Source organism: Mercenaria mercenaria, chromosome 12 (assembly GCF_021730395.1).
Source record: "Mercenaria mercenaria strain notata chromosome 12, MADL_Memer_1, whole genome shotgun sequence".
In the NCBI taxonomy this organism is placed as follows: Eukaryota; Metazoa; Mollusca; class Bivalvia; order Venerida; family Veneridae; genus Mercenaria; species Mercenaria mercenaria.
In genome coordinates, this window is record NC_069372.1 from 58,758,432 (window position 1) to 58,781,106 (window position 22,675).

Consider the following 22,675-nt stretch of genomic DNA (forward strand, 5'->3'; position numbering starts at 1 on the left):
TATTATTATTTATTAGCTTATCTGATTTTTTGAAAAAAAATGATGAGTTATTGTCATCACTTGAGCGGTTGTCGGCGTCGGCGTCTGCGTCGGCGTTGCCTGGTTAAGTTTTATGTTTAGGTCAGCTTTTCTCCTAAACTATCAAAGCTATTGCTTTGAAACTTGGAATACTTGTTCACCATCATAAGCAGACCCTGTACATCAAGAAGCATAACTCCATCTTGCTTTTTGCAAGAATTATTGCCCCTTTTGGACTTAGAAAATCAGTTTTCTTGGTTAAGTTTTATGTTTAGGTCAGCTTTTATCCTAAACTATCAAAGCTATTGCTTTAAAACTTGCAACTCTTGTTCACCATCATAAGCTGACCCTGTACAGCAAGAAACATAACTCCATCCTGCTTTTTGCAAGATTTATGGCCCCTTTTGGACTTAGAAAATATCAGATTTCTTGGTTAAGTTTTATGTTTAGGTCAACCTTTTCTCTTAAACTATCAAAGCTATTGCTTTGAAACTTGCAACACTTGTTCACCATCATAAGCTGACCCTGTACAGCAAGCAACATAACTCCATCCTGCTTTTTGCAATAATTATTGCCCCTTTTGGACTTAGAAAATCATTTTCTTGGTTGAGTATTATGTTATTGAGTGTAAGTCAACTTTTCTCATAAACAATCAAAGCTATTGCTTTAAAACTTACAACAGTTTTTCACCATCATAAGTGGACACTGTACATCAAGAAACATAACTCTATCCTGCTTTTTGCAAGAATGATGGCCCTTTTTAGACTTAGAAAATCATGGGTAGGACAATATTTCTATTATACAAAAAAAATCAGATGAGCGTCAGCACCCGCAAGGCGGTGCTCTTGTTTTGTATGCTTTTAAAATTACTAATATATGTTTGTAATGTGGATAGCACAGTATTTTCTAGAAAGTGTTTTCATGACAATACACATGCAGTTGTCATGGCTCGACAAATCTACTAGTTCTGTCTTAAATACAAGTAGAAATCAGTGGAACATGCTGTAGTACTTATCATGTAGAATAAAAGTGAATTTTTACCAAAAATTTAGTAAATTCAATAAAAATTAAAGTTTATTTATTGGTCACTACTCTAAAATCTGTCTGGGTCCATTACGGTACTGCAAGTTGATCGCATCAGTTAGATGCTCGATAGTCCCCAACTCCACAACAAATCTAGTTTGTACCAGTTTCACTGGACTTCATAGTAGAAAAATCATGAGTGTAAATATGGTATAAGAGGCGTTTTCATTTAGTGAATTGCTGGAAGAGTACAAATTGAAATTTCTAAGAAGGTTGTCCTGCAGGATGACTTGCTTTCAAAGAAATTACTGAGCCCTGATGCTGTAACTTTCATACGGCAATTTGTAAATATTATGCACAAAGCTTGTAAAGCATTTCCTGCAGTTTGAGCATATCAAGTAAATGTTGTTTGAATAAAAATTTTTAGGTTACTCAACTGAAATAATTCAAATATGTAAAAAATGGATTCGAAACTGTAGAATTGAGATTTGGGACCAGTCTTAATAACTAATGTATGCAACATTTTCATTGGTCAGTTTAAAGACTGAGCTCAAAATCAACCAATCAAATGCCGGACTTAGGATAGTGGTCTGCAAACTTAGTTTTGTCTTGATGGCAGATTTCCACTTAGCCCTCATTATAGTTAAAGATGTTATTGTAGGAATAAAATCTCTCTTCATGCTTAAGAAATTTCATGTTGTTATTTAAAAATATTGAGTACTAATTATGAATATGAAAGTTTGGTATATTTAACTATTCTAGAATACAAGTATGTCGGAACTAGAGAACACAACATTACATAAACAGCGGCAGGAAATACAGCTGCTGATGGGAGAGCTGAAGGATCGGGATCGGGAACTCAGCGACATGATGACATCACATCAACAACAGCTGGTTGCCTGGCAACAGGACAGAGATAGACTGACTTCACTAGAAAGGAAATGTACACAGTATGAAGGTATAGAAATATTCAGGTTGGATTGTAGGCTGTTTTTTTGTACAGTTTATTTATACATGTAAAATATATCAATGGTCTAGAATTATGTGGTAAGTGGTAGATGAAATCCTGAATGATACAGGAAAACTATTTTTGTCTTTTAAGATGTATATAACTGTTTAAATGAGATACAGCTCAGAGCTGTGAGAGAAAGTTCATGATAACTATATATGTTTTGAAAATTGGTTGGTACAGCACATTATTCATTTGAAAACCTAATTGTAATTGGGGAAAAGTTTGTTCAACCTATGTCTGTTTGTGATTATATGCAGGGATTGTTTATCCTATATTTAAGCATTTTAAATTTTCTAAAGTAAGTAATTTACACTTAAAACCAGATAATTCTAGACCAGCAATATAATCATGTATTTCCCAAGATGAATTATATAACTCTCTACATTTGGTTCATTATAAAAGTTTTCCATTAGAAGCAACAACATTTTAGACATGTATTTCACAGTTGCACATTAGTTGAATATGAACGGCACTCACCTAGTAGCAGATATTTGTACTTAGATGGTTTTAAGGTTTATGTAGCATTTATTTGTCAGGCAAGGTGCTGGTTTATGATTTTTTTATACCACTTTTTTTTTTTAAACATCAAGATCAAAGACTCGGTGACAGATGTAAAAGGTTCAGGTTGATACAACAGAGTGAAGGAAAAAACTTGTGTAGGCAAGAGGTGTAAAATCATGGTAGGACCTCCACCTCTGTGTGGTTAAGCATTCTTTCAGCAAATCACTTGTCCCTCAGTACTGAGTTTGAAAGCCTGCTCGAGATGTGAAATATTTACGGAATCAGTGTGGATAACCATGCCCGAATTGATATACAGAGGGGCAGCTTGGGTCTTCCTCCACTAATACAAAATCTGGAAAGTCAGCATACTTATATTGTGTCTAGCAGTGTGAATAAAAGCTTGACAAAGCAAACCAAGATCATGATATCTTTAAATATGTAAATAGAATCATGCCAGATATGTCGAATATGATGTCTTTGGCAAAGCAGCTGATAATTAAATTCATTTGCTTGTTTTACAGACAGATATGGTAAAACTAATAGATGTAGATTAATTCTTTACTTTAAATCTTTACTTCTTTTTAAAAAAATTAGATAGATACTTTTAATATACTGCACTCCTTCTTTTCAGTTAGAAGAACTGTTTCTTTTAGAAGTGACCATACTATTTTAAAGGCTTTTGTAATTGTCAGAAATTGGTTGCCACTTAATATTTTGACATAAGATAAGCATATAAAACTTTAAAAGTCACGTTTATGGTATTGACTGGTAATGACAGTTGGCAATTTTTGTTGGATAAATTGAGCCGCGCCATGAGAAAACCAACATAGTGCATATGCGACCAGCATGGATCCAGACCAGCCTGCGCATCTGTGCAGTCTGGTCTGGATCCATGCTGTGCGCTTTCAAAGCCTATTGCAATTAGAGAAACCGTTAGTGAACAGCATTGATCCTGACCAGACTGCGCGGATGTGCAGGCTGGTCTGGATCCATGCTGGTCGCAAATGCACTATGTTGGTTTTCTCATGGCGCGGCTCATTTATTCACTGTATGTCATTTTGGATGTATTCAGTGATATTGAAATCCATGTGCTGGTATGATATACTCTATCAGACAGAGAAGCAGACTAGTAACTGAGCTGTGGGGGCCTAATGGATAAGGCACCTGCCCCGCAATCGGGAGGTCAGAGGTTCGAGCCCTGTCAGAAGCGGGTCTTGTTACTTAAAAGAGATCTGTTGGTGAGCTGCCAGCTAGTTAAATAATGGTTACCGATTGCCTACCTGCCTGGTGCCTGGCATTAAAAAATAGGAATCGGGAAGTTAAATGCTGTTCAATGTATGAATGTGTCTCATAAGCCAATATGGCTGGCCCTTCCAGTAGGGGTGACACTTTAATAAACAAAACTTTACTTTAAGTAACTATACAAAAATTACTGATTGTCATTATTAGTGTAGTACTTTACTATTTCAAGAGAGTGGAGAGAATAACTGGATGTTATAATATTCATAATTGTTCTGATAATATTTCTTCAAGAAACTTCAATATTTCTTTTTGAATTGACAGCTGACTTAGTTCTTTAGCTTCACAAATGCATGCATTAGATGTAATTTTGTTTGTAGTAGAACTGTTTTCCTCTTTAACAGTCTTTTTAATTGTAATTCTGTTTCACCTTTAGCCTGCTGGCGGCAAGTAAATTTGCCTTTGTGACCAGCCAGTGCAGACCAAGGTCGTGGTTTGCACTGTTTGCCATTCAGACAGTAAATTTTCATTGAACACCTCTTTGAATGATAAGTGGAACTGCCCATTTTGAATGACAGACCAGTCTATTTTAGAACTTTAGCAGGGTAAAGGTTTAAACTGGAAAAGATTGTTTCTATGTCTGTAGTTTTGATTTTTTGTGCAATTTTTGCTTCTCAAGGTATATAGTTACGACCTTTATTTGTTTTTAGTAGTCTTGCTTATTCTGTTATTTTTCATATTTTACTAGGGATTTTTAAAACAAACTTAGGAATCAGTGTAATAATTAATTGTAGACTAATTGCCAATGATTTTGATGTTACATCAGTTTTCAAAGTTAAATAAAAAAAATCCCCTTAAACTTCAATTCATTTCGCCATGAAATAGCTCTTTTTGGCAAAAATACAGAGTTTAATTGTCATGAAATCATGAGACAGTTTTCCTGTATAGAAATTATTTTTTGCTAAAAGACTGTCAAAAGTAGATTACATTAAGTGAATCAGCTTGTAAAAAAATTAATACAGAATGAGAGTTTTTGTACCTTTTTATGCCTCTGAAGGTGGGCATATTAAAATCGCACTGTCGTCCGTCCGTCCGTCTGGTAAATTCTTGATCAGGCTGTAACTCTTCCATCCTTGAAGAGACTTTGAAATAACTTGGCATAAATGTTCACCATAATGAGACGACATGTCATGCGCAAGATCCAGACCCCTAGCTCCAAGGTCAAGGTCACACTGACTTAGAGGTCAAAGGTTAACAGGGTCTGTTTTGTGTCTGGTCCATAACTCTGCCATTCATCAAGGGATTTTGATATTACTTGGCATAAATGTTCCTCATAATGAGACAACTTGTCATGTGCAAGATCCAGACCCCTTCCTCTAAGGTCAAGGTCACACTTAGAGGTTAAAGGTTAACATGGTATGTTTCTTGTTCGGTCCATTACTCTGCCATTAATGAATGGATTTTGAAATTACTTGGCATAGATTTTCCCTATAATGAGATGAGGTGTCTTGCACAAGACCCAGGCCCCTAGCTCAAAGGTCAAGGTCACACTTAGAAGTCAAAGATGTTTTTTGTCTGGTCCATAACTCCATTTACCAAGGGATTTTAAAATAATTTGTCACAAATGTTAACCATAATGAGAAGGTGTGTCATGCTTATGAGCCGGTCCTCTTAGGTCAAGGTCAAGGTCACGAAATGATGTGTGATTTTTTTTTTGCACACACAGCTGTAGCATACATGGACAGGCTTCGGGGGCATTTGTCACTAATAGTTACAGCTCTTGTTCTGTTTTTATAAGATATGCAGTAGACAGCTAAGACATTTCTCGCTTGTTACTCCTTCCATGTTGGAATCTTCTTTATAGCAAATTTATATAAATGTTTTATTTGAAAATGTTTGAAATTAAACAAAGGCATGAAAGCTGTGCCACACATTGAGTCATAGCAGTAAGGTTTCTTTTCTATTTTAGCACTGTCCTTAACCCTTAGCCTGCTGGCGGCAAGTGATTCTGCCTTTGCGACCAGTGCAGACCAAGATCAGCCTGCACATCTGTGCAGTCTGATCATGGTCTGCACTGTTTGCTATTCAGTCAGTAAGTTTTTAGTAAACACCCCTTCAAATGATAAATGGTACTGCCCAAATTGGAAGATGGACCAGTCCATTATAGAAATATAGCAGGCTAAGGGTTAATATAAAAAAGGTTAAAATATAAGTTTTGGAATTTTTTTATGGCAGAAAATATTTCTTAACAGTTTGCAGAACACAAAGGAAATGACTGTCACCCCTTCATTCACTATTGACCATGTTTTATTACAGAGGAGCTACGTATGAAGGCGTCTCAGTTACGTAATGCTCTCGGCAATCTGAAGGCGATGAAGTCAACAGAGAGTGAGAACAAGAGGGACCTGGAGAAATTCAGATCAACACTAGACAGATTATCTCAGGAAAATAGCCAGTATAAGGAAGAGATCAGTCAGCTACAGGTATAAGAAGTGAAATAGTTAAGACTATAAATAGACATCCAAAATGCATGTATATATAGGATTCACTTTAAATTTATGGCTTTTTAAACTTCATAGGATGATTAGCCTATGGATAGTTGATGATTCCTATTGCTTTGGGGGTAAAAAGGTCAAGGTTACAGAAGTTTCGAGACTGAAAATGGTTTTTGATAAATTACTGCAGAACATTTGGTCCTAACACTATCAAACTTCATTAGGATAATGAAATCTGTTTTTAGGGGGTCATTTTTTCAAAAGGTCAAAATTACAGTGGCTTCAAGGCTGAAAATTGTTTCCTATGAGACCACTTCAGAAAAGGACTAAGATGGTAGCTGACTCCTATTGTTTTGCGGTTGGTTTGTTAAAAGTCAGTTGTGTTGACACTGAAAGAGGCTTCCAGTGAATACTTGGAGAAGTCTTAGGTGTACAATTGCCATACTTGATTAATTTGATAATTGATGGTACTAAGTAGATTACCCCTATTTGTTAGAAGGCGAACATCGCAGTTACCAGTAAATTTAGGCTGGAAACTGTTCCTGATCAGTGGCACTGAAAAAGTAGGGAATAACTTTGTAGGATGACTGCCTGTGTTGAGTAGATGACCCAGAATGTTTTCAGGGTCAGTGCATCAGTGGTGACTGGTCAACATCAAAGTGACCTTGGGACTGAAAACAGTTTCTGATCAAGAACTAGAGAATGCTTTTGTCTATATGTCCATAAAACTTTTTAAAGTGATTGCACGTGGTGGTCAATAGATGACCTGTATTGTTTTGTGGGTCAGTATGCCAAAGGTCAAAGTCACAGAGACATTCTGATCAGTAAATGTAAATCGAGAACAATTGTGCCTGTATTTTACTTGGTAAAATGATTGGCATCAGCTTGAGTATAATGCAAACTATGTGATACAAGAATATTTTGTGTTTTAAGATTTTAACATTTAACAGAACATGTTGTCCTATATTTCTACATATTGATAATAGGGTATGAGTTATTTCAGTGAGGTAAGAAAAAGTTATTCATCGAATGATTCATTTTATGTCTGTTTTATTCTTGGCAAGGAAGTTTACTGGTTTCTCAATTGTTTGCTTATGTTTTGTTTTTGCGTTTTGAGAAAAACATTTTCATTTAAGGGATTGTGTTTAAATAATAATATTAGACCTGCAATTTTCAATTCATTAAAAAATCTAATGTTAAGGGTTTTTTTATTACGATTTCATAAGTTCATACTGATTTGAAATCAAGAATCTTTGTGGGAAATAAATCTATGCTAATTTTGTGTTTTTGATTAATTTGCAAAAAAAAGTATTTCCTTGCAAGACCTCAGAACGTATAAGGGGAAATTTATGGCCTACACATAGATTAAACCTTGCATTATTTGACCATTTTTAAATTTCTGGAAATTTTGCTCATGCATAAATATCTGACCTTAAGGTATATATATGCATGAATTAAAAATATGCAAGGTTTTTTTAATGTTTCGAGCAAGCAGTGAATATTTATTTTTAATTCAGTTTTCAGTATTGCCAAGGTATGTTATTCTGGTGCAGATCACATATTGCACAGCTAAAAAAATTGTCACTAAATATAAATACATGAGTTATTTGACCAGCTTATTTTAGTAACTGTGCAATATTATAATTTAATATACAGGTTTTATGCCCCCGAAGGGAGGCATATTAGTTTTCAACTGTCCGTCCGTTCGTCACACCAATGTCTGTTCGTCACACCAATGTTAACTTTTTGCATGAAGGCACTTTACTCACGAACCACTGCACCCAGGACCTTCAAACTTCACATGCTGGTAGTACTTATTGAGAACACGACCCCTACTGACTTTGGGGTCACCAGGTCAAAGGTCAAGGTCACAGGGGCCAATGTTAACTTTTTGCATGAAGGCACTTTACTCGCGAACCACTGCATCCAGGACCTTCAAACTTCGCATGCTGATAGTACCTATTGAGTACACGACCCCTCCTGTCTTTGGGGTCACCAAGGGCCAATGTTAACTTTTTGCCTGAAGGCTCTTTTCTTGCGAACCACTGCACCCAGGACCTTCAAACTTCACATGCTGGTAGTACTTATTGAGTACACGACCCCTACTGACTTTGGGGTCACCAGGTCAAAGGTCAAGGTCACAGGGGCCAATGTTAACTTTTTGCATGAAGGCACTTTACTCGCGAACCACTGCATCCAGGACCTTCAAACTTCACATGCTGGTAGTACTTATTGAGTACACGACCCCTAATGACTTTGGGTCACCAGGTCAAAGGTCAAGGCCACCAGGTCAAAGGTCAAGGCGCTGCAGGGGCATTTGTCACCATTAGTGACATCTCTTGTTCTGTAACATTTTACATCATGTATGAATTTTCATTGGCCAGAGTGACTGGGTATTTCAGTAAATGTGCAGTATCATAACTGTTTGCACAGTTTTCTGATACTGTGCAATACTGAAGTAAGACCTGTGTAATATCATATGACATTTTTAGCAGTGAAAGGAAAATCTTACCAATCAGAGTTTGTCTATTTATCCTTTATATATGATCAATTAATTTGTACATTTACAGGGTTTAAATGAGACTTTACAAGGGAATGTGAACAATTTATCAAACAAAGTGGGGAAACTAGAAGCTCGGGAGGAGGAACTAACTACCAGTCTCAGGTTAAAGGTATGCTGGAATTGTTGCACAAATTTTGCTTAAATGCTGTATGAATTCTGAATTCTTTGATTTGGTGGTGAATATGTATGTATATTGCATCACAGGGTAATCTGATTTTCAAGTGATTAAATTAATGTTCATATGTACGGCATATTTACTGTAAAGCAGAGAAATACATGTGGCTCAGACATCAAGAATTTTTTTATTGCACAGGGTTATGCCCAGACAAAGTACTGTAATTAGCAACTTAACATTTTCTAGTTACCCCAGTGAGATATTTTTAATGAGACTGAGTGATGTTGAGCTGACCACCAGTTCTTCTATAGTAGTTTATATCACTTATGTGAAATGACTAACAAAAGAATTTGTCTGTTTTCAAAATAAATTGAAGAAACATTACATAGAGGATGGCTGATATTTTCAGTTACATGTACTTGCAACTTGGGCAGGTCTTTGTGAGTTTTGCCTACCTGCCTTCAACTATTGTCTTGGGCAGTAGGGCTATTGTTAGTGTGAAGCCCTGCCCATTGGAGATCATACACAAGACACAGTAAAGCTAGCCAAAAATGACATTAAAGCTAATCTCCTGTAAGTTACAGTGGAATTAGAAATATCAATATTTTTCTCCAATTGATGTCTGAATTTCATATCGGGGGTGTGTGACGTTATTTTAATGTGTGTTGTTGAATTAATTTCTTTTATTTACATCAGTATTGTCAGTTTTATTCAGGTTATTGAATTAATTCTTTATATTTATGTAATATTAATATGTTCAAATATGTATGCAATAAAAAGACTATTAGCTTTACCTCGAGAAATGCCAGGTACGCACTTGTTCTTTAGCAGAATAATATTGCCCTCCTAAAGTTGCGCAATATTTCAGCTGCAGAACTTGTTTATAATTCTCAATACAAAGCTAATAACCTATAATTATACTTCAGGAGAAGGATATTTCATCAGCAACAGGACACATGAGAGAGTTGAGTGAACGTCTGCAGCAGCTGGACCTCAAATGTAAAGAGTGTCAGGACAGAGAAAGGGAGGCCCTGAAAGAGAAACAAGACTGGAAACAAAAATATGAAAATACAAAAGATGAATTCAACACATTGGCCGGTATTATTTAAAATAACTTTTGTTAGAAGAATTTGTTGTTTTATACAATAAAGTTTTTTTCAATCTCACTATTAGACAAATTGTTGTACAAATACTGTGCTTCTTCTATAGAACTAGTTCAGTAACTAGTAAATATTAAGTGATGTTATATTTTACCTAAGGAGGGCTCTGTAAACCACTTGGCCCTTATAGTTTTAGGCTCAAAACACCACGAGGGAAGTACAGTTTTGTTTTGTTTTTGAAAGTCCTTATAAATAATGTGTACCCTGAGCTCTTATTTGCTTAAAGAAAACCTCAAGTGGATTCATCTTTGTTTCAAACATGATAAAACTGTGCATTCAATTTGGAGAAGTAATGATTTCATCAGTTTGCATAAACTTATTGTCAGATTTCATAGATACACACCTGTTTTGTATTTGTGTAAATGTTCCTTTTTATCTATTTAAACAGCTGAAATGGATCACAGACGGAAAGAAGCTGTAAGATTAGCCGAAGAGAACAAGTCAGCAAGGCAACAGCTTGCACTGATACAAAAAGAAGCTGGTAAGTGTAGTAGATTTATGGCATATTTTATGACATCTTTAATCATACTGTGATATTGCTTTCACATTTTCTCTGTTTAGCCACTGATGTTAGAACAGTTTAGATATCCTACCCAAAAGTTTGGAGACCAGTCTCAGAATACTGCCCTGCCATTGGTCAATTTCAGATTCGTGTGCAGAAACAGCTAATCAGAACCATGAGTTTTGAGACTGATATCTTAACTTTGGGTCCTGTTTCAGTCAGAATCACTAGTTTAGACTCTCAGTACGGTAATGTTTTGTGCGACTGTCAGACAAAAACGGTATGTGTGAGCACTAAAGGGTCTCTTTCCTAAAATCACATCCCCTTCATCCATATAGGTTTGACCTGTGCTTTGGGTTGATAAAATGCTGTAATGTGTTCAGAAGATACTGTGAATTTATTGATTTTTCATGGGGGATTACCAGTATTTTTTGTGGATTTCGGGTTAGTCATTTTATGAAATTGAATCCCATCAAACATGTAAGATTCCAGGTATTCTGTTTTAGAAATTAGCAATCTATGAGTTTTAAGTGTGAATCAGTTTTTTTGTATCCTTTCTTTAATATTTTAAATCTTTAATTTTCAATCCCTGAAACAATGAATGTTTTACAGGCATGATGGAGAGATGTAAAGATGAGCTGATTGATTCTATGAGGGTAAAGCAGGAGAGAACAGATACACAGCTACGCAGTCTTAGAGAGGTATGTATACTGAAGTAGTTCTTGATTTATTTTAAACCTCTGATCTTTTTCAAGATTAATAGTAAAAAAAAATCTGATAACTACTTTATGAGGAGTTAGTATCCCAAGGATGGCTTTAATAAAAGATATTTTTTATTGTAAAACTTTTCTTTACAGTAAAACTTAAGATTTCAGTCATCTTGATAAGCTTTTTTGAAGCAACTTGATTATAGTTGATGTGAAAAATTGAAATATCTTCATTTACATGTAGTTTGAGACAAAATGTACATTTTACATTTAGGAATAACACAGAGAAGTAAAACTTGTATAAAGGTTTGAAAGATTTTTTTAAGCTAACATTTTTTAAAAAAAATTTGACTTTAAAGCTACTTGCCCACAGTCTGGGTGATATTTTTCGACATATTCATTTCCACCAAGTTTGGCATAGACTGTATATATGACACTGAAAAATGATAAAGCCGGTGAAAATAGATGTTAGATATTGGTAAAAATGCAAGAAAAATGTAAATTTTCTGCATTATTTTAGAAGCGTTGCAATGGTTTACTACTGTCTGCACTATATTTTTGGTTATTTATAAGAATATCTTGCAAAAATCTTATGTCAATAAGTTTGTTCCCCTAGTCACTTTCAGAGTACTCACTTTTTATGGATTTTGAGAGAAATTATTTTCCACCTGTAATGTTTGGGTTAGTCCCATTAAAATCACCATTCAGACTCTTTCTTTATTTTGAAACATTGCTTTTGTACTTTACAGGGGTCTTTTGAAAGAAAGTCATTCAAAATAACATTTAAGAAAGAAAATGTATGTGTTTCTTCAATTTCTAAAGTGTTAAACATTTTCCATGAGATTTTCTTTTTTCTCAAGTTTTTATTAATACAACGAATGTTTGTTTTTCTCCTTTTAGTTATATGATAGACAAGTGCGGGAGGTGGCCAGTCTACAGCTACAGCTTGATAACTCTAAGGAGTTGATATACAGACAGCAGAACAGCATTGATGAGCAACAGTAAGCCTATAGTTTATACTGACTTATAAATATGGGATTTTTGTTTCACAGATTAAGGGGAATAAAAATCTTTAAAGTCGATTTAAGGGAAAAACTGCATGATTTTAAAGAAATTTTCTGAAAGGAAGACACCTATAAATAGCCTAAGCCATAGGGGAGAAAAAAACGCCTTTCAGCTGTACTGTAAAGAGTAGCAGTGTAAAAAATTTGAATATTTTTCTTCGGACCAATTTTGATAAAGACTTCAAATCTGTTCTTGAGAAAAAGCAAAAGAGATGAAAATTGGTACCAAAACTTTGTTCGGAACATTAAATTTGTTCACCATTTTGAAAGCATCTCAGAGGGTTTACACAGTTTTTGAAGTTAACGGGGATATTTTGCAAAAATTCACAAATAAGTTTATACGAAGGCCACTTTTACAAAATACATCTTTAACAAGTTTTAGAAGGAGTTCTTTTATACCTGTGTGAACGATTTTGAACAAGTTGCTGTAAAATGTTGTAATGTAACTAATTTGTATAAAAAATTAAAAATTCTGAGACTTTCAACTTTGCATATCTGTAACTGTTATTTTTTGCTCACCTGTCACAAAGTGACAAGGTGAGCTTTTGTGATCGCATGGCGTCCGTCCTTCCGTGCGTGTGTCCGTCCGTAAACTTTTGCTTGTGACCACTCTAGAGGTCACATTTTCATGGGATCTTTATGAAGGTTGGTCAGAATGTTTATCTTGATGATATCTAGGTCAAGTTCGAAACTGGGTCACGTGCGGTCAAAAACTAGGTCAGTAGATCTAAAAATAGAAAAACCTTCTGACCTCTCTAGAGGCCATACTTTTCAATGGATCTTCATGAAAATTGGTCAGAATGTTCACCTTGATGATATCTAGGTCAAGTTTGAAACTGGGTCACATCCCATCAAAAACTAGGTCAGTAGGTCAAGTAATAGAAAAACTTTGTGACCTCTCTAGAGGCCATATTTTTCATGGGATCTGTATGAAAGTTGGTTTGAATGTTCATCTTAATGATATCTAGGTCAAGTTTGAAACTGGGTCAGCTGCGGTCAAAAACTAGGTCAGTAGGTCTAAAAATAGAAAAACCTTGTGACCTCTCTAGAGGCCGTACTTTTCAATGGATCTTCATGAAAATTGGTCAGAATGTTCACCTTGATGATATCTAGGCAAGTTCGAAACTGGGTCACATGCCGTCAAAAACTAAGTCAGAAGGTCAAATAATAGAAAAACCTTGTGACCTCTCTAGAGGCCATATTTTTCATGGGATCTGTATGAAAGTTGGTCTGAATGTTCATCTTGATGATATCCAGGTCAGGTTGAAACTGGGTCAACTGCCATCAAAAACTAGGTCAGTAGGTCTAAAAGTAGAAAAACCTTGTGACCTCTCTAGAGGCCATACTTTTCAATGGATCTTCATGAAAATTGGTCAGAATGTTCACCTTGATGATATCTAGGTCAAGTTTGAAACTGGGTCATGTGCCGTTAAAAACTAGGTCAGTAGGTCATATAATAAAAAACTTTGTGACCTCTCTGGGTCAACTGCGGTCAAAAACTAGGTCAGTAGATCTAAAAATAGAAAAACCTTGTGACCACTCTAGAGGCCATATTTTTCAATGGATCTTCATGAAAATTTGTCTGAATGTTCACCTTGATGATATCTAGATAAAGTTTGAAATTTGGTCACGTGTGGTCAAAACTAGGTCAGTAGGTATAAAAAATAGAAAACATACTCTTCATGAGATCTTCATGAAAATTGGTGAGAATACACCTTGATAATATCTAGGTCAAGTTCAAAACTGGGTCATGTGTCTTAAAAAACTAGGTCATTAGGTCAAATAATAGAAAAACCTTGTGACCTCTCTAGAAGCCATATTTTTCAATGGATCTTCATGAAAATTGGGTAATGTGGAGACAGGTGAGCGATTCAGGACCATCATGGTCCTCTTGTTATTGAATTTCAGGTTGAGTAGTTCCTATCAAGGGAGGTTAAGTCAAGCTTCAGAATACTCCCTTGAACGGTCTTCAGCAAGTCAGAGACAGCCAGGAAGAACTAAGTCTTCACCATCACTTTCTAGTAAATACCGTGAACCAGACATGACTGGTTCACACCAACACACTCAAAGCTCAGGGTACCAGTCACAACTATATGAAAACCAGACTGGGAATCATCCATTGCCAAATACATTAGAAAATAATTATGCTGACTTGACTGGTTCCAAGCAGTCAAGCAGACTGTATCAAGAAAATATTAGCGAGAGAAATTCACAAACAGGAAAAACTGAAAACCAGTCAAGGCATTTTGATTCCCAGAAATTAAAAGAAAGTGACAACAGAGTGAAAAATACTGAATATCCAAATGTAGAATCAAATGTTAAGAGAAGCAATTCAAAACCAGAAAGTCCTGATACGAGTGATGCAACTAGAGAATTGCTTACAAATAATTTTCATTCTGTACCAAAAGACCATGAACCTAGTACCAAAGTTGGTCATACTCCACCAAAAGCTCAAACAAAACTTGTATTTGACTCTCCAAAGAGGCAAGATGGGTATGTAATACATGAGACCACAATTGAGATTTACACCGAAGAAAAAAATCCAAGTTCGCAGAAACCGTCATTTGACTGTGAATTAAGTGAAAATGCATTAAAAGCCATTGAAAGAGCTGAAAACATGCTGACCAAACATAGTGATACACACAAAGATCAGGTTAGAACTGATATTGAAACAGAAAAAAGTGAAACAGACTGTGGAAATAATAATGGTGCTAAAAGTGATTTTGAAGAGAACTTAGATGATATGTTTCAAAGAGTTAAATTGGATGAAAATTTTACTGAGGAAGGCCGAGAAGCATACTGTGATAAAGAGTTTGAAAAGAAGTATACATTTGACAACAAATTGTGCTCATTTCTTGAGGACCTGGATGATATTGATGACAGTATATGGGATGAAAAACCAACAAAAAGTGCCAATGTATCAACAGTAAGTTTTTAGCTCACTTCAGCACATTACTATCTTCCATTACTGGTATACAGTTTGTCATGTTAGCTATATATTTAAGGTAAAACAGGCAAGGTCAGGTTAGCAACAGCAGCTGCCATTGACATTTTGATTTCTATATTTGTCTGATAGCATTGTGTAAGCTTAAAAGAGTTCGTACATTATATTTACCAAAAGTGATTTCACTGCTTAGTAATGCACTCATTTTAAAATATCAAATTTTAATTTCTGTGAACTTCTTCTTTTTTTATGTGGCATTTGTTTAAGAGATGTTGGTTTGAAAAAGCATTATAAGTTTTGGAAGAAATAATTTAGTAAATTTTTTACAACAGAAATATTGCACATTATCATGAAAAATACTGTTAATATCAATTTTGCAATTAAGCGATAGGTAAAGCATTATTTGAACCAAAAAGGAGGACATTTTTCACAGATGACAACATGTAACATTTATAGTAATTCTAAAACCTTAGTATTTTGTCATTGACCTTATATTTATTTTAAGAATCGTTTGCTGTCTCAATTTGAAAAAAAAAAATCAGAATTGTATGGAGCTGCCATAGGGACCTTGAATGTGTTGAGGCCAGACTGAATATGCAGGCATACTTCTGTTGCTAGACAACATAATATTTAAAAGGAAATTAAACAGATGCTCATTCAGCTGGAATGATTAGAGGACAATTAATGTGTATTAAATTGATGAGTTATATAAGACTGTAAAAAAATTATAGCAATTGATGCATTATGTATTGAATAACCGTCTTGGATTAAACTACATGTAGTACATGTATACTGCATCTTTAAGACATTTTTCACAGACAAAGTTTACCTCGCATTATTGCAAGATTTTGATATTTTTCTGCCCCACTTCGAAGAAGGAGGGGTATATTGTTTTGCAGATGTCGGTCGGTCGGTCTGTATGTAGACCAATCCGTTTCTGGATGATAACTCAAGAACGCTTGGGCCTATGATGATAAAAGTTGATAGGAAGGTTTGTCATCACCTGCAGATGACCCCTATTGATTTTGAGATCTGTATGTCTAAGGTCAAGGTCACAGTGACCCTGAACAGTTAAACGGTTTACGGATGATAACTCAAGAAGGCTTGGGCCTATGATCATGAAAGTTGATAGGGAGGTTGGTCATGACCAGCAGATGACCCCTATTGATTTAGAGATCAGTATGTCAAAGTTCAAGGTCACAGTGACCCGGAACAGTTAAACCATTTCCGGATGATAACTCAAGATTGCTTGGGCCTAGGATCATGAAGGTTGATAAGGAGGTTGGTCATGACCAGCAGATGACCCCTAAAGATTTTGAGGTCAGTAGGTCAAAGTTCAAGGTCACAGTGACCAGGAACAGTGAATCGGTTTCCGGGCAATAACTCAAGAACACTTGGGCCTAGGATCATGAAAATTGATAGAGGGATTGATCATGACCAGCAGATGACCCCTATTGATTTTGATGTCATTTTGTCATAGTTCAAGGTCAGATTGGCCAGGAACAGTTAAAACGGTTTCTGGATGATAACTTGAGAACACTTGAGCAAGGGTCATGAAAGATGAGAGTGAGGTTCATCATGACCAGCAGATGACCCCTATTGATTTTAAGGTCAGTAGGTCAAAGGTCAAGGTTACAGTGACCCCGGAACATTTAAACTGTTTCCATACAGTTGAACTTGATATGGAGGTTGATCATGACCAGGAGATGACCCCTGTTGATTTTGAGGTCAATAGGTCAAAGGTCAATGTCACATTGAACCAGAACAGTAGAACTTTTGTTTACAGTGAGCAAATAATTTCTGTTCCATGTGCAATTACTGAATGCATCATAAGTGGCATTTCGTGTTCGACGAGCTCTTGTTTTCGATATAGAGGGAATTGCAGCTTCTGGTCTACCTAAAATTTGAAATTGATAATTTCCATGAAATACAAATTTTGAAAAAATGGTGCATTTACCAGGTAAATTTCAATTAAAATGGAAAAGCAAACAATCAGACTTTGGTCTTGATTTGAATTACAAACAAATACAAAGACATGAAAAATGGTACCAGTCGCTTCCTTGCTTGGCGCTCAGCATTAAAAGGGTTCATGCTTCTTGTCTCTCATACCCTCATGGCGATGGATTCCATCAGGAATGAGGTGTCGCGAGTGATTAATATCAGTTGTAGAACTTGCTTCACAGTTGACCGAAAATAAATTAGTATAAACTAAATACATTTGATATTTTAATTCAAGGCAACCTGTGGAGAGTACACATTGCTGGAAAGACTGAAATCTGTTTGTTGTACAGAGGTAATTGCTTTAGAGTGGTTAATTAATTGTACATCTGCATGATCATATGATGGTAAAGAAATAATGTCTTTGAAGGAAGGTTTTGGTCTCTGGAGGTGTAGTTATTAAAGGTTATACTGTAATGTAAAGATGGTTGAATTCAATGTTTCAGGTTGAATCATCTCCTGCCAGTAAATTACGCAAATTGCTCATAGAATCTCAGCAGATGATCCAGAGTTTGGAAAAATCATCAGATTCACCAATACAGGTAACAGATTTTAGTCAGTGTACAGAATAGAGCTATAGTTCTCCCTCTTTCTTGTGTTGCTTGACTCTTCGAAGAAAAGGTAGAGCTGTTGGTGTGTACTCATCCGTGTGATGGCATCCATATTGGCGTCCATGTCCTGATTTGATTATTCATAGTATTAAACTTACTAATATTGCACAGGTTTCTTAAAGCTGTTTTGCATCTTTACAATTTTTTTTGTGTTGGATTTAACGTCGCACCGACACATGATAGGTCATATGGCGACTTTCCAGCTTTAATGGTGGAGGAAGACCCCAGGTGCCCCTCCGTGCATTACAAAATTTGACCCTTTATCAACTTATTTTTTTGGTTAGGTTTTGTATATATGTAAGATGGTATCTCAGTACCCACTGATTGGAATGGATTGAAACTTCACACACTTGTTCACTGTGATGATCGGACATAGCCTAGTGGTAGAGCATCTGTTTTGGGTTTACGGTGGTGGGTTCAGTCCCTGGCCAAGTCATACTAAGGATGTTAAAAAGGGTACTAGAAGCTTCCTCACTTTGTGCTCAGCAATAAAAGGATAGTTCTAGGACTGGTCAGCCCATATAGTGGAGTCACATGTCTACGGCGAGATATTCCAGTGAGGAACACAATAAAGTTTGGTATTTTGCTTACTGCTACATGTAGAAACCTTCATTTATAGGACTAAAATATTGTTGAAAAAGACGTTAAACCTCAACATACACTCTAGACTAGTGAAAGATATTTCAATCTTGCACTAAAAACAAACCATTGAATATCCTCCTTTTTAGCAAAAAAAAAAAATGTAAACAAATAATTTGTCATAAGGCTTATCCTTCAGGGTCACAAATATTCGTACAACATGAAAAATATATAATCTGCATACTTCCACAGAATGATTGAAATGGTTTTGTAAGTGCTTTTTTGAGGATATTTTCGGTGAAGTAGCTTTCTCTAATTAATGACAAATTAGGCCCCTAATTGCCAGACTTTGACTTTAAGACTCCATTACTTTACTGAAGTTTTAAAGAGTCAAATAGGAAATGGGTCATTAGTGTACAAGTGTGTTGCTAGCTACAAGTTATTTGATTCAACCTTATTTTCTTATACTTTGGAATTCTGTAACTGTCACAGACATGTCAATACAACTTTTGAGAGAAACAAATATTAAATGAGCTGCACCATTAGAAAACCAACATAGTGCATTTGCGAACAGCATGGATCCAGACCAGTCTGTGCATCCGTGCAGTCTGGTCAGGATCCATACTGTTCGCTATCTGTTTCACTAATTGCAATAGGGTTTGAAAGCGAACAGTATGGATCCTGACCAGACTGCGCAGATGCGCAGGCTGGTCTGGATCCATGCTGTTCGCAAATGCACTGTGTTGGTTTTCTCATGGTGTGGCTCAAATATTAGATCGATTTTCATAGTGTCTTAGTTTTAATGAATGATGAATGAAGAAAATTGCCATATTTACATTATATTTTTACATTATATTTTTATACCCCCACCAAACATGTTTGGAGGGGGGTATATAGGAGTCAGTTTTGTCGCGTCGCGTCCCGAAATCTATTATCTCAGTTATTACTAAATGGATTTGATTCAAACTTAAAATAGTTGTTCCACCTTATCACCCACATCATTTGACACAAGGTGCATAACTGTGACACCAAGTTTTCATGAATTATGTCCCCTTTTACTTAGAATTTAAGGTTAATTGTGTTGTATTTTCACTATATCTCAGTTATTACTAAATGGATTTGATTCAAACTTAAAATAGTTGTTCCACCTCATCACCCACATCATGTGACATAAGGTGCTTAACTCTGACATCAATTTTTTATGAATTATGTCCCCTTTTTACTTTAAATTTAAGGTTGGTTTTGATGTATTTTCACTATATCTCAGTTATTACAAAATGGATTTGATTCAAACTTAAAATAGGTGTTCCACCTCATCACCCACATCATGTGACACAAGGTGCATAACTCTGACACCAATTTTTCATGAATTATGCCCCTTTTTACTTAGAATTTAAGGTTAATTTTGATGTATATTCACTGCATCTCAGTTACTACCAAATGGATTTGATTTTAACTTAAAATAGATGTTCCACCTCATCACCCACATCATGTGACACAAGGTGCATAACTCTGACAACAATTTTTCTTGAATTATGTCCCCTTTTACTTAGAATTTAAGGTTAATTTTGATGTATTTTCACTATATCTCATTCTGATTGGCTTAGAGCCAAAGGGAAGTTATCTTTTTTTAACTTTTTACTGAGTTTCTTCCCCTTAAATTCCAGGAATTAGTCTATTTTTAGAAATCCTATTTTTAGATTTTCAATATTTTTGGTATTTTTCTAACTTTTTTATTATCAGTCCTATGTAAAAAGTAAATACATTTTTCTGTGGTAACATTGGTCGGTAAGACACTTTTTTATTTTCACTTTTTAGTGTATCTCTAATAGAGATTTTTTATATTTACCTCATCCCTCATCCAGGGCACATAATTATACTAGTATTACTTATATGTGGAAACCCAGGATGAAGTACTCCAAAGACGAGTAAACTTCTTTTTAAGTATTAAGCTTTTTTGACATTTTTATATTATTCTAAGTATTTTTAAGATTACTTATGGTTGCCATTCTTCTGTGACAAGACCGTATGGTGGAGTCACTCCTGTGACAGTTCTAGTTGGTAAAGGGCACAGCCTATGATTAATCAAGAAAAGAAGTTAAATTGTACACATTTCTTAATCTAACCAAAGAGCCGCCATGACAGATGGGTTAGATTCGCTCAACTCGACTCACTTGCCTCTCAGCACTTTGGGTAAAAATCCTGCAAATGATGTAGTATTTATTGATATGAGGAAGGTTGATGGAAATTGCATGATAAAACTGTAATGATATTTTCAGAATGTTTTCATTCTTACTTCAGATTAAAACAAGGGACTCTACAGAACAGATAGGAGTTTCAGTATCCACGGGAGGAGAAAATGTTCAACAAAAATCTAACTAGAACAAAAGATAAATTTTACACTGTTAAGGTTCATCATGCAGTCTTGTTTAAGATTCAAGCAGTAAAAGCAGCCAAATGCTATATTTTAACTTTTCAAGATTGTTTGTGGTTTAGAATTCAAAACCTATTTAAATTGCGTTAATTTATTATGTTGTTAAACTTAGGAAAGATTGCAAGTTTTGTGCTGCTAGTTAAGGAACTATGCGTTCTTGGTTGCAACTAACATTGTTATTTTTATTGTTTGATCCATCAAATCTGTAACAGGAGTGTTTAAGAAGTGCGGCTTTCTTTTTGCAAGATAGAAGTACTCAACATTGTAAAAGTCTCTAGGGTCGGTAGTAGGATCTTTGGAACTTTTTTTAAGATATCTTTTGAATTAAAAAAATGTGTTTTTGGCCAAGAAAAATGTATTTTTACACTTGTAAAATTAGCCGATGAAAATTTTTGATTTTTGCAGTAATTTACCAGATTTAGACATGGAAATGTTGTTGTTATGTGAACTAAGATATCTTGAATAGTTTTAGCAATCTTTCAATGAATGAAGTTACGACTTAAAGGGGTACGCAGGATTTTCGTAAGGTGCTCAAATTTCCGAAAGTTGAAAAGTTATTGACAACATGTGGAATAACTTGCTTTTATTGCATTGATTTATAACCTAATAAAAACATTACAGAAAGTTAACAAAGCATTAAAATCTTACAGTTACAGGTACATAAATCAGGTCTGAATTACTAGTATGTTCACCTTTTTATGTACAAAAACAATAATAGAATTATATGAGCCGTGCCATGAGAAAACCAACATCGTGGGTTTGCGACCAGCATGGATCCAGACCAGCCTGTGCATCCGCGCAGTCTGGTCAGGATCCATGCTGTTCGCTTTTAAAGCCTATTGCAATTAGAGAAACATTTAGTGAACAGCATGGATCCTGACCAGACTGCGCGGATGCGCAGGCTGGTCTGGATCCATGCTGGTCGCAAAGCCACTATGTTGGTTTTCCCATGGCACGGCTCAATTATTATGTTCCCAACATACGCTGACTGTAAAATGTTTTGGACCAGCGGGCTTCCTTAAAACCAAGTTGAACACAAAAGTCTGATTTTAGTGCTTTTGTATCCAAAATAACGAAAAAATGCTATACAAGCTCTCTGGTTATTCGGACACATTTTTAACTGTAACAACAGATTTCTATGCTTAGTTATTGATATGACATGTTTTCAAAATTGAGATATCAGTATAACTAAAGCAAGCTATTTCTATTATGTCATTAATTTTAGAAAATTCAGAAAATTGGTATGATTTTGGGGTGGGCATTTTGTCTGTAAATCCCATGTCACGTTTGACGATGAATTCAAAACAAATCATTTTTAAAAAAAATGTTCCTATTAACGCCATCAGAGGTCAAAATGAGGTACAACACGGATGGAAATTATTTTTAAAGAGAAATAAAGAAACTCTTTTATTATGGAAAAAGATGGATCATTCAGTAAGTAGGTTCTATAGATAATAGAAAATATAGATATCAGTATTATTTCTGTTGAAAATGCTATTTATCTCTTAAAAGGCAGCCTTTATATTTTAAACACTTGTTATTAGCAAAATTTATGAAATAAATGTAAAAGGCAGGATAGTTTTGTTGTTAAATCACTTAACACGACTGTCGGTGTTTATCCCGTATTAATTTAACGATATATTGCACAACACGATGTTCATGCTAACATTTATTGAAAATTTACGTTTGAAACGGTTTTCCGGGCCAAAA

The 22,675-nt window shown here is 35.3% G+C and overlaps 1 protein-coding gene across 1 annotated transcript; it reads left to right on the top strand.

Annotated features, from left to right (window-relative positions):
• Positions 1 to 1,807: 1,807 nt before the first annotated feature.
• LOC123533719 (protein hook homolog) lies at positions 1,808 to 22,538 on the top strand. The gene is made up of 10 exons (XM_053520171.1): positions 1,808 to 1,999; positions 6,110 to 6,276; positions 8,859 to 8,960; positions 9,893 to 10,064; positions 10,515 to 10,607; positions 11,241 to 11,329; positions 12,236 to 12,336; positions 14,308 to 15,325; positions 17,788 to 17,883; positions 20,833 to 22,538. The coding sequence occupies exons 1-10, from the start codon at positions 1,813 to 1,815 to the stop codon at positions 20,911 to 20,913; spliced, it is 2,106 nt and encodes a 701-aa protein (XP_053376146.1). The 5' UTR covers positions 1,808 to 1,812; the 3' UTR covers positions 20,914 to 22,538.
• Positions 22,539 to 22,675: the final 137 nt, after the last annotated feature.